This window comes from Ananas comosus, linkage group 21 (genome assembly GCF_001540865.1).
Source record: "Ananas comosus cultivar F153 linkage group 21, ASM154086v1, whole genome shotgun sequence".
Classification (NCBI taxonomy): Eukaryota; Viridiplantae; Streptophyta; class Magnoliopsida; order Poales; family Bromeliaceae; genus Ananas; species Ananas comosus.
In genome coordinates this window covers 8,832,049-8,845,676 of record NC_033641.1, presented here as the reverse complement: position 1 = coordinate 8,845,676, position 13,628 = coordinate 8,832,049, and the positions used below count along the sequence as shown (strand labels likewise).

Below are 13,628 nucleotides of genomic sequence, written 5' to 3'. Positions count from 1 at the left end.
CCCATCTAGGGGTGTAATGTGGGCCGCAGCCCACAATTTTTGGGTCGAAACAGGTCAGGGCTGGCCCGGCCCGGTCCGGATTTAATTTCTAGCCAGGCCGTGCCGGGCCCAAATTGTCTACCCTCTGGCCCGACACGGTCCTTCACCCGGAAGGCACGAGCCGTACTTCGGGCCGGCCTAGTAAAATATTTATTTTTAATTTTTTTTAAAAAAATTTAGTATGAATTTAAAAATATAAACAATTAATATTTTTATTTAAATTAATATTTTGATTAAAATAATAAAAAAATTATAAAAATAATTATACTAAAGTAAATATTTAATTTTTTAAAAAAAATTAATAAATTTGTATTATTTTAAAAAAATAGATTTTGGTCCGTTGGACCAAACTACTCCTAGCAGACCTTGGGAGGAGAGCTAAGAGAGAGGAGGGCCGAGGTTCCCCTGGAGCTCATATAAAAAAGAGTTCTGATTTAATATATAAAAGGCCTTCCAATAGTTATAATACCTTGTATTAAGTATTTTGGGTCGGTGGTTATATTTGGTATTAGGTACAAATATCAGCTGATTATGTGGTGCAAAGTGCTACAGCAACGGAGAATCCGTGGGAGCCACCTTTAAAATCTCATATCGCCTGATAATTCTGATATGTCTGTGTTTAGATCTGATGAACCACATCGAATAGAAAGTCCTGAGGTCTAAAAGGGGGGTGGGCTCTATAACACCTCTATAGCCACATCGAATAGACAAGAGTTCTAAAGAGTTCTGATCTATAGCATCTCAATAGTTTCATATTGAATAGAAAAGACCTCTGTAATAATAGCAATAATAACTGAATTTAAATATGGTTTAGGCTAATGATTTATTATTATTAGCAGGTTTTATGCAGGAGACTATTTACTTTGTTTTCATATTCAAAAAAAGGGTAAATCATTTACAATTAATCGTGTAAATAATGCTGAATAAAGTTTGGATTAAATATATATATATATATATATATATATATTAATTAATTATTCTAAACCAAAGAATGCAGATAAAACTAAACTAATTAAATCACCAAACCAGGTTTAGATACACTATTAAACATAATTGAACTAATCTCGTCATGAGAATCAATTTTTGAAGATCATTTGCACTCGTGCTTCGTAGCATTTGGGATGAAAATTTGCATAGGAAAAATGGTAAACGATTTTTTTCTTACTAAAATATCTAAACAAATAAAAAAAATCCCTTTTTTTTGGCGCAAAAGGGCCATATATATATATATATATATATGAACAATATAGGAGGATTTTTTTGACGTCAAAATTTAATTTTACTGTAAAAAAAAGGCACTGATTTTTTATCATTTCGCAAATTATAAAATTTTAAAAAATTATTTTGTAAAAAAGTTCTATTGCCAACGTGCATCTTTTATTAATTTTTAATTATTAAACTAATATCCGTCACTCTAAAAAAAATAAATAATAAGTTTAGATGATTAATTATATACCCATAAATTTGGATGCTAAATATTTAGCTTTATAATATTTAAATAGCTATCTATCTTTAACTATGCTCAAATTTGACTTAGTTGGAAAGAGTAAATTCAAATAAGATGTAATCTTACCTATGTACCAACACCTTAAGTTAATTTTTTTAATATTTTTTTTAAGAATAATTTTATCATATTAAAGAATTTAAGTGCTCATCATATACTGACCAGATATCAATACGTGTGACTACTATGCTCACTGCAAGATTTAAAACCCTCTTTTTTAATTTTAAAAAATAGACGTAAGAAGGATATAGAGGGGGTTGGAGTGAAGGTGGATTTCGAAAAGGCTTATGATAGAATCAGATGGCCCTTTCTGTTTCGTATCTTGGACTGGTGGGGTTTTAATGAGAAGTGGTGTGGATAGATCAAGCTATGTGTGTGCTCTGCCAAAGTGGCGGTCCTGGTTAATGGGGAGGCTACCAATTGGATTAAGATAAAGGGAGGTGTTAGGCAAGGGGACCCGCTTTCCCCATTTCTCTTTTTATTGGTGGCGGACTGCATGGCCCGATTGGCAGACAAAGCTATTTCGAACAATCTTATCAAAGGCCTTGGTCCCAAGGACGCAAGGAGAGTTACTATCATTCAATTTGCGGATGACACATTTTTTTTCTGTGAGGCTAAGAAAAGATATTTAAGAAACCTAAAGTTCTTGTGGCAGCTTTTTGAATAGGCGTCCGGAATGAAAATTAACAAGGCCAAGTCGGAGTTGTATTATACTGGTCAGATTGAGGGAAGAGCGAGAAGTTTGGCGGATTTACTTGAGTGTAGCGTTGGCAGCCTCCCGACCACATATCTTGGCCTGCCCCTTTCCACTAGATCCCCCTCCAGGGGGGACTGGATGGGGGTTATTCAAAAAATACAAAGCAGAATTGACGGGGGGGTAGGCTTATCCTGGTTAACGCGGTCTTAACAAACCTACCCATTTACTTTATGTCTACGTTCATGGCACCGAAATGGGCGATCTAATGGATTGAGGCAATGCGTAGAGATTTCTTTTGGAAAGGAGGAGATAACGTATCAGGCAAGGGATGTCTAATCGCTTGGAAAAACGTTTGCAAAAATAAAAAAGGAGGGCTTGGCATTTTGGACTTAGCTACTATGAATCAAGCTTTGCTTGTCAGATGGTGATGGAAGTTTCACACAGGACCTCAGCTACTGTGGAAGAAACTTATTCAGGACCTTTACTATTGCAGAAGAAGACCGCTGAGGGAAGGAAGATCCTTTCGGCCCATTTCACACTAGTGGAAAGGGGTTCTAAGCCTCTCCGATATCTTCAAATGGGGTATTAATTTTAAGTTGGGAAGCGGAAGCACTATCGATTTTTGGTTTGATCGTTGGTGCAGGGAATCGTCCCTGCAACGGGCTTACCTGGAGGTGTACAATAGGGTGGGAAACATGATTGCCAAAGTCTCTGAGTGCTGGGGGAGCGACGGGTGGGAGTGGAATAAGATCTTGGGAGATGGTGCTGCTAATTGCCAGGCCTTGGGCTATACTTCTCGGAGTTTATGGATTGGGTCTCTGCTTTCAAAGTAGACCAGTGCCCGGATAGGATCCTTTGGCGATGGGACCCTGGGGGGCGTTTCTCGGTCAAGTCAGCTTACTCGGCGCTGAGTGAAGGAGGTATACGGGATGTCCACGCTAATAAGTTATGGAGATTACGTATACCTCTTAAAGGTAAAATTTTCTATTGGATCGTCCTCAAAAAGAGGCTCCTCACCGCAGATAACCTTATTAAAAGAGGGTGGACTGGAGACACGACTTGTGTATTGTGCGGATCTGAGGAGGAAACCATGGATCATTTGTTCACGAATTGTGTCTTCGCCAAATTCATCTTAGTGACGGTTGTCGAGGGTGTACAGGTTGGGGATCTGGGGGCGGATGTTCATTCGGTTTGGGATAGGTGGGTGGATAGGAAGGGCCCGCATTCTAAGCTCAAGTGGATTACGGAACTAGCCGCCTATTGGTGGATTATCTAGGAGAGTAGAAATAATACGATCTTCCGATCGAATCAGTTGGATCCTTTGAGAGTTGTGTGTAGCGTTAAACAGCTGTCGGCAGCTTGGAATCAATTTTTGTCGGTGAATCGGTTTTTTTTTTTTTTTTTTTCACGAGGCCCAGTTGCCTCACTCTTGTAGCCTAATTTATTTTTTCAATGAATGAAGCGGGTAGCATGCTATCTTAATCTCAAAAAAAAAAAGTGACATTAATAAAGTTCAAAATAATTGATAAAGGTATGTATATTTAAAATATTTTGACGTTAGAAAAAATAAATATTTCATGCCATTGTGGGTGCGTTTGGTTTGAAGTCAGAATCGGTATCGGAATCGGAATAGAATAAGCTGGAAACGGAATTGGAATGATTCATTATCTCATTCTGTTTGGTTTACCACCTAAATTGGAATTGGAATAAACTATTCCCACTATTGGTGTTTGGTTCAGATAGATATCAGAAACGTAATTAAATTAATATGTCAAATTTATCCTTATAATATATTAGTTTAAATTCAAACTAAAAATTAAATATTAAAAATTTATGTCAAAATTTTAAAATGATGTCAAAATTTTAAATATATTTTTTTAAAAAAAATTAAAATTTCAAATTGAAAAGATAATTCAAAATATAAAACTAAATTTTAATTTATTCAGATTCAAACTTAAAATTATAATTTAAATTTCAATTTGAATCCGTAAATTTAATTTAAAATTTTTAAAAAATTGAATAAAACTTTAAATTTAAAATTAAAATTTAAAATTTAAATTAAAATTTATAAATTAGATTTGAAATATTTGATTGAATTTTAATTTTTAATTTAAGTTAAAATTAAAATTAAAATTTATAAATATAATTTTTTAATTTAAACTTATATTTTAATTAAAAAATAAATTTAAAAAAGTTAAATTTAATCAGAACAAATCCATTCCGTGCGAATTTAATATCCAATCCGACCTCTTAGGCCGGATTGGAAAAAAGGGTAATTGAATAATTCCCATTCACCCGAAAATTGAAATCGGATTGAAAATCCTGCATACCAAATACGGACAAATGGATTCGTTCATTCCAATTCTGATTCCGAGTAAAAAAAAAAAAGACGAACCAAACACGCCACATGTGTTAACAGTATATTTTTGAGTGGCCCACATTGGCACAGTACAATCCTATCTCTCAACATTTAAATTCTTGATCATGAAACATACCAAGCAACAAAATTTTAAAAAAATAGTTTTCAACTTCAAGGAACCAAGCAAAATTTTTTGATTCTCCAACTATATACATTTTTAGTTATACTATATTTATGGAAACTCATTGAGAGCAAAGGACCATTAAACGCTAGTAAACGAAATAGAGTTGAGACGAAAATATATAAAAATATGCTCTTCTATTTTTTGGTGGGTTCATAAAAAATACAGTACTCATAATAATATACAGAATATGCATACAAACATAAGTATATATATGTAAAGTAGAGCTACTATGTTATCGAAAGCATAGAGGATCTGGTACTTCCGACTTTTTAACCCTTAGATCAATCCGTTTGATCATTTCTAATCTTTGAATTAATACTATTATCCTGTGGAGATTACTCAACTCTAGGGATACTATTCAACCCTAGGGGGGACCGCAATCGTCCCAATTGTATAATTCTTGATCCTAGGGTCAAAAAGTCGTAAGTATAAAACCCTCTATGCTTTCGATAGCATAGTAGCTCTACACTATATATGTATATATTTTTCTTTTGGGATAAGATTTAATATGCCCTTTGAAACTGCAAAATATCTTATTTACTTCTGGAGGACTAAAAAATCTTTGTCCATTTAAAAGAAAATTTTCAAATATTCTCAATTTTTCTAGGATTTACAAATGGAATAGAACTTTATAAGGATATTTTGGATATTTAGGAGTAAATTTAAAAATTTTGAACAGTAATAAAAAGAAATAAGCAAAACCTTCTATTATTTATTATATCTTCCCGCCGCATATCTATACCTCTATGCCTATACATTATTCTCTCTAAATTTGCCACATGATAAAATTCTCTTCATTATTGGATATGAGCTCTACTTTGAACCGACTCAAGTCCTTCATATTTTTTTTACTTGAATCGAACTGAATTTTTCTCTTTCTTTACTTGAGCCAAATTAATTATTGTCGAGTGTCGGTTTCCCCGAACCGGCTTAAGTTTATCACATGTTCTTTGTTTGAATCAAATCGAATTTTTTTTTCTTTTTATTTGAATCGAATCAGGTCACATCTCTACATAAGACCGAACTGTTTCTCTTTCATTTTCTTATTTTCTTCGACTATTATTTTTCTTTATCTGCAAGATAAATTTTACCTCTTGTCGTTGTTTTTTTTTATGACTATTTTTTTTTCTTTTGTTGCACGAATTACTATACTAGTAAAGCATTATTCCCACAATCTCATTAGACGTCTTACCTTCTACCAAACCAAACCCCACCTTCTAGTGCGATGCACAGTTGCCCGTTGCGTCGCAGTTTGCCCGCTGTCCGAACTATCCACCGCCACTACAGAGTGCAGACAGAAATTTCAAAACTATCCCTAGAATCAAATACTATTCCACTTACCACCATCTACCACCATCATCTCAACTCTACATCTCTCCATTCAATAGTTAAAAATTTAAAAGCACCGCTCCCTTTTGTGCTTCTGACAGTATCCTAGCTCAACTCTCTCTCTCTCTCTCTCTCTCTCTCTCTCTATATATATATATATATATATATATATATATATATATATATATATATATATAATCAAAAAGCCAATGGCAGGTCTCCTTCCGCATCAAAATTTCTTCTTAATTTCTTCTCAAAAAGCCAATGGCAGCACGTCTCCTTCTTAATTTCTTCTCAAAAAGCCAATGGCAGCACATCTCCTTCCCCATCATAATTTCTTCTTAATTTCTTCTCCTCTTTCTCTCTTCACTGCGTCTTGTGTTACATGAAATGGGGGATTCAGGGGAGAAGCTCATTCTCTACTCCTACTGGCGGAGCACCTGCTCTGAACGAGCCCGCATCGCCCTCAATCTCAAAGGTCCTTTCCCTTTTTTCTCTTTTTTTTTTCTTTTTTTTTTTTTTCTGGATAGTCCAAGCTATGATTCGCTCTGATCCGACCATCCCGCCTTTCAAAACTTAGTTTCAGTTCCTATTTTTTTTTCCCAACTTTTTTGTCTTATAAATCACGAAAAATAATCAAATTAGGCTTTGTTTGCGTTGCGTGCGATGAAAAAATACGATAGAAATTTTTCTATTTAGTTTCGTACGTCGTCATAATGAATCAGTTACGGTATATTTTCTACTGTGTTCATACGTCGGTTTCTGTATATCACAATGAATTAGTTATGGTATATTTTCTGCGATTAGACTGGAGGCGTTCAATGGGCTTCAATACCAAATGGGCCCTTAAACTCTTTAATATAAATGTGGCATCCGAATTCTAAAGTGAAAATGGTGTTAAACGGCTCACATCAAATGCATTAAAATGTTGGATAGTGAAGCTAAAACTTTTAATACATTTACCGTTTGTTGGTTTTTAACTCTTATTCTCAGAAAATTTGGCTCTATCCCAGTAATTTTATCAATTCGTTAGCGTTTGGCTAACAAAAAAGTACTTGTACCGCATCAGGAATCAGAATTGAGAGTCTGAGGTCCAAAAGCAGAAGCGCCAATTTGGTGCTTCTACGGGGCTTTAATATGAAATATTGATTTAAAAGCACTACTTAGCCAATACTTATTTCTCTTAGCGCTACACCCTACATCTGAAGTACATAGGTCCTTAATAGCAAATGCGCTATATATCCCTGCAAAGTTTTGAAAATGCGATTTGTTCTTGCAAATTTTTAATTTTGTAATTCATTCCTTCAAAGTTTGAACTTGGCAGATTAGTCCCTGCCAATTGAGTAATTTTTCATAATAAGGGCTGTTATGCCCTTGGAAGAAACTTTCTCATCTTTTAAAGGTTTAGGATTTTGTGATTCACAAGGAAGCGATAGAAAAGAGACATTAGAAATAAACAATGATGGCAACAATATTTAAAAAGATATTTATTTGATGGTAGAATGATTTGTTTTTTTTGGGCAAGAAATATTTGCGTTTAATTGGCGAAGCAATAGAGAGGGATAAATTTGTAAGTTTTGAAAGTTTAGAGGGATATATATTAGGACTTAAAACTTTTGAAGGCCAAATCCTTAATTTCATTGGCAATTTTCTCTAATTTCATTGCAATTTTCTCTAATTAAGTTACTCTATTTTATTGGAATTTAATCATGCCTAACTTGATTTTTTTCTTTTTCTTTTCCTGTGTGAAAGGGTTGGATTATGAGTACAAAGCAGTGAATCTTCTAAAAGGCGAGCAATCGAATCCAGGTATGAAGAAGCTAATCAAATTCTTTTATTGAACTAAAAAGTAGATTTCACTAGTAAGTGTTTTTGATAGTAACATTGCACCAATTATATCAGTGAAACTTGAATTTTTTTTTTAAGGTTCACTTTTGCAAATTTATGCTTATTTATTATTTATTTTTTTGTCTATTATGATATAAATGAGAAATCTTTTGCCTCAATTATAGATACTATGAGAAGGTAATCCATATTTAACCCTTTTTTTTTTCTTTTTAACTATTTTTCATTGCAGAGTTTGAGAAGATCAATCCAGTTAAATATGTCCCTGCACTGGTTGATGGGGATGTAGTAGTTGCTGATTCGTTTGCAATCATATTGGTGAATAAAAGATTTATGGCTATTTGCTTTAAATATTAGTATAACTTTTGGGATTTTCGTTTATTAGATATCATGATAATGAAAATTTATGGGATTAGATTGTTATTTAGTAGAATTGTTTTATTTGGATTTGGCAGTATCTGGAAGACAAGTATCCCCAGAATCCTCTCTTACCTCAAGATCTTAAAAAGAAAGCCTTGAATCTTCAGGTAATAACCTGCTGCCAATACCATTCTTGGATTCTCCTCAGTGATGTCATGCTGGTTTCTTTTTTATGCTATTAATTGTTCTATCTGTCGTGAACCATCACATGGAAGTTAATTAATCTCACAGCGTAAAAAGTTCTTCTAAGTTTTGGAGGCCTAAACTAAACCTGTAATTTTGACAAGAAATTCTTGGGACTGTTTTGAAAAACTTTCGATTTCCACAAAACACAAGAAAAAAAATGTTCTAAGGACTAAGAAGAAAGGCAGAAGAAACAACTTGCTTTCTGTTGTGCCATCTTTACTGTTGCTAAATGCTATACACTTGAAGTTTCTAAAAGAATCACTTCATTAAATCCCAACTGTTTTTATGCGTTAGTTTGCTACAGTCAACTGAGAACAAAATTTCATTTCAAAGAAAGGGTCTAGAAGTACTTCTTTACTAAAAAGTTTCACATCAATTGATTTACGAACGACAATGAAACTTCATTCTTGTTTTCTTCAGCTTTCTTTCTTGCTTTATTAGGTTTTTCCTTTCTAATATGTTAAATTATGTGTGCAGACTTGACTAGCTATCAAATTTCTTTCTGCATGGCTTTGTTATTTTACACATTTAACAAATTCAATGATTTGAAGCCCATTCACTGACATTTTCACTGCCTTTATTTGCTTGTTTTGTAAATTCACAAATACATGATAGTTATCTCCGCTCCTGATATAATATGTAAATATCTCTTCATAATTTCTCATCACAGATAGCAAGTATTGTCAGTTCAAGTATTCAGCCTCTTCGGAGTCTTACTGTACTGGTGAGTTACGAGCTGCAGGGCCCCTACTATACAGAACTCAGTTCATATTGTTAAAAATCATTTCATACTTGCTGATAGATTAATATAACTTTTTAGCAATACATTGAGGAAAATCTTGGTTCTGAGAAAAAACTTCAATGGGCTCAACTTCAAATCAACAAAGGATTCACGGGTTAGCTTATATCCATTATCTTCTTGTAAATGAATAAAATCTTTCGGTATGTTGTTGAGAACATAACATGAGAGATAGACATAGACCTTCGTACATTTGCATGTGTTCTTGTTACCGCATGCTGTCTTCTTGAGTTCACTCATTGTTCTGTTGATTTCTGCCCTTCTATCAGTGTTGTATTGTAGCTCTGGACGGTTAGCTATAAGCCTGTACTCGATTTTATTCTTTGACACAAGTGTTTTACATTTTAAATGAACTTATTTTTCTTTTGTTTGATTTTGCTTCAGCTCTTGAGAAACTGTTGGCTGGTGTTGCTGGAAAATATGCTACAGGAGATGAAGTCCTATTGGTTTGCCTGCCAAAACCTGAATTTTATTTAGCTGCTATTTATAGTTAGGTTGCAATAGTGAAATTAGTTTACTATCATTTTTTCGTCTAGTGTTGCAACTTATAAAGTATAGATACTATTGGATGCGCTACATTAATAAACCGTATATTAGCAGAACATTTACTCTCGAACAGTAACTTTATAAGTTTATGATTAACACATTAATTGGTTTAACATTATTCTTTATACGTCTAATATTGTGCTTGTAACTCTTCTTCATAAATTTCTCAATGATCGACAACCATTCTCCTCTCATACTCATCATACTTGTGAGCTTTGGTGATCTTTAGTATTTAGTAGGACCAGATTTTCGCCAGTGCACTTACATAAATCTGTTTATATATGTTGATCAAAATATCATGACATGGATTGTGATTGCGTGATTGCATGTATTATGCAAACTGCAGTTCATATAAATCACAACTTACCAATATATTGCTACTATTTGATGATTTTCACATGCAGGGAGATGTGTTTCTAGCACCCCAAATTTATGCGGGAGTGAAGCGCTTTGCAATTGACATGGTAGTTTTGTTTCTACCTCTTTTGCTAAGTTACTGGTAGCTTTTAATTGGTATTGGCTAAAAGTGATTTTTTGCATATTCGCCCCTCAAAGTGCACAAATTTTCGTGCGCCCATATCTACATATATGCCCTTTCGCTAACCATTATAACCTATTTCCTATTGCATCAAAGCCTTATAAATGTTGGCAAAAGCTTGGCCCGTAAAACTACTTTCTAGTTCTTTTGTCAACAGCGTTGATACAAAAAACAAGGGCTATTTTGTCGATTTGAGGCCTTAGTTAAGGCGATCCAGGATTTAGAGTAGTTCAAATAAACACCTGTTCATGCCATATGCGTGCAGTGTCTGTCGATGAAAAAGTGTCTTTTGAGGACAGATATGCAGCAATCTCAAGAACTAGAAATTCGATTTTATTCTTTATGCAATCAAATAGTCCATGGAAGGCGGAAATTTCTGAAGTTTAATTACACAAGAATTGTGCACTGTTGAAAACATATGGATTGAATATTCCTGGCTAGCGGTTACAGAAATAGCTAAACTAATTTGACGCCTTATGCTTTAAGCTTGTTTTCTTAAAATTTTTATGTGCAGTTGGTTTGAGAACTAATTTGATCTCCGTACTTCATTCCTTGCAGTCTAATTATCCTACGCTGGCAAGGCTCCACGAAGCCTATATGGAGTTACCCGCATTTCAAGCCGCACTCCCTGAAAGACAACCGGACGCGCCTTCCTCACCTTAGCAGCCTCAGCGGAAGTTGGATCGCCCACTCAGCGTATGTCATCAAGAATAAAAAAGTCTATAAGATTCTACTAGCTGAGCAAAAAATATGTATGTGTATGTGCTTGAATCTCACGGTTATGAACTTCAAGATATGCTTCGATATCAATAAAAGCGCAAGACTTTGTGGTTACTTCTTTGTATATTGTTAGTAATCCGCCTTCAAGGGACAATTGATACCCCAAGTGTTGTAATGCTTCATATGACTTGTTCACATAGCATTAAAAGTTCAAGGTTTCAGAAATCTTTTACATTGTTATGGTCGCGATTAATTACAATAAATTTCTAGGATTTGGTATATAATATATTCAATTGAGTGCAAAAGTGGTAGTCCCAGACCTGAACTTTTGTTTTCTTTTTCTTATTTTAAGTTTGAAAGTCAGTCTTTGCACTTTAATTACCTCCTATAGTGTCAAAATTCTGCCGAAAATCTTCTCAATATTTGAGCAGTTATTATTTCATTTCCTTCTGCAACTCTGTTAATTCTCAATATGTCAGAAAATGTTTAATGTAATTTCAAATACCAACTATAGTCGTCGTATGGGAGGAAAGTAACTTGTAGATATACTTTTCCACCCTCTTAATTACCTTATAAATGTCTTTTAGCTGGTAGTTAGAATTGTATTCTGCGATTGTTTTACGGTTTGCTGACGGTAACATTGCGCAAGGGAGGTTAATTGTCAACAGCATTGTTTTCACTACAATCTCTTTCACAGTATGTCATGTACTTTAGATTAAGATATCAATAGCACTCATTCCTACATAAATTTTGCCCTACCTCTTCATCTGCTGCCATGGCTTTTGTTTCTGACACTTGTGGGAGAGGAGTAAAATGTCTAAGAAATGAATGTTGCTTCCATCAAACAGCTGAGTTGAGTTCTATTCCAACACAATTTGATGGGTAGTGGTAATAATAAATTATTAGTAGGAAATGAATAGGCAATAAACAAGTATGTGTTGGAATGGTTCTGATTCTGATTCTTATTCATATATATATATATACACATATACAGCTTTTTCCTTTGACAAATATGCACCTGAAACTTTTGAATTTTTATCATCATGTAAATTGCATTTAAGCTATTTACATGTGCATCCACTCTAAAAAAAATAAAATGATATATATAACTTTATAATATCTGTGTATGTGTGTTTGAAAAGAGTTTCTGAAGGCATATATCATATATGAGAGTTTGATTATTATTATGTTTTTTTCTTTCAAGGGAATGTATGTAAACAGATAATTTTACAGGGATAAACATCTACTAGTTTCATTTACTGTTACATTCAATTGACCAAGATAGCAATATATTGAATAGGTCAATGATGTGACATGCTGAAACATTCAAATGGCATTTATATTTGATTGATTAAGGATATTTTGGATATTTAAGAGTAAATTTAAAAATTTTGAATAGTAATAAAAAGAAATAAGCAAAACCTCTTCTTATTTATTATATCTTCCCGCCGCATATCTATACCTCTATACCTCTATACCTATACATTATTCTCCCTAAATTTGCCACATGATAAAATTCTCTTTATTATTGGATATGAGCTCTACTTTGAACCGACTCAAGTCCTCCATATTTTTTTTTTACTTGAATCAACTGAATTTTTCTTTTTCTTTACTTGAACCAAATCAATTATTATTGAGTGTCGGTTCCCCCGAGCCGCGTAAGTCCTCCGCATATTTTTCTTTTTTTTGCTTGAATCAAATCGGATTCTTTTTTTATTTAAATAGAATCGGGCTCACATCTCTATTTTCTCTGTCATTTTCTTCGACTGTTATCTTTCTTTATTTGCAAGATGAATTTCATCTCTTATCGTCATTTTTTTTATCAGTGTTTTTTCTTCCTTTGTTGCACAGATTACTATACTAGTAAAGCATTATTCCCACAATCTCTTGAGGAGTCTTACCTTCTACCAAACCAAACCCCACCTTTAGTGCGATGCACAATTGCCCGTTGCGACCGACCGTCCCTAGAGCAAGTGGCAAAGAGTTTGGTGGTTGGTACCCGAGAGAATCCTAATTGATTCATAACTTTAGCTAAGTTTACTTCTAAATAAAATTAACGAAATAGGTAGCGTGCTGCCTATCTTTCAAAAAAAAAAAAAAAAAAACAATTGCCCGTTGCGTCGCAGTCTGCCTGCTGTCCGAACTAACCGCCCACGCTGCAGAGTGCAGACAGAAGTTCCAAAACTAGCCGGCCGGCTGCCAAAACTCTCTCTCTCTCTCTCTCTCTCTCTCTCTCTCTCTCTCTCTCTCTCTATATATATATATATATATATATATATATATATATATATATATAGAGTGAGGCTACTATGCTATCGGAAGCACGAAGCCTTCCGTGCTTCCAGTTCGTTTTCGATGCTGCGACTTTTGAATCGTCTATCGACTCCGTTAAACTTAATCTAAAGTATTTGAAGTACCTAGAAAATAAATTTTATGATTTTACGATATCATTTGCCTAGTGA

At 34.0% G+C, this 13,628-nt stretch overlaps 1 protein-coding gene across 1 annotated transcript; it reads left to right on the top strand.

The window, feature by feature from the left end:
• Positions 6,316–11,406, top strand: LOC109726801 (glutathione S-transferase Z1-like). Its single transcript, XM_020256590.1, has 9 exons — positions 6,316–6,590; positions 7,865–7,921; positions 8,190–8,275; positions 8,413–8,484; positions 9,234–9,287; positions 9,384–9,459; positions 9,747–9,808; positions 10,313–10,372; positions 11,005–11,406. Exons 1-9 carry the CDS (start codon positions 6,503–6,505, stop codon positions 11,107–11,109), a joined length of 660 nt encoding a protein of 219 aa, XP_020112179.1. The 5' UTR covers positions 6,316–6,502; the 3' UTR covers positions 11,110–11,406.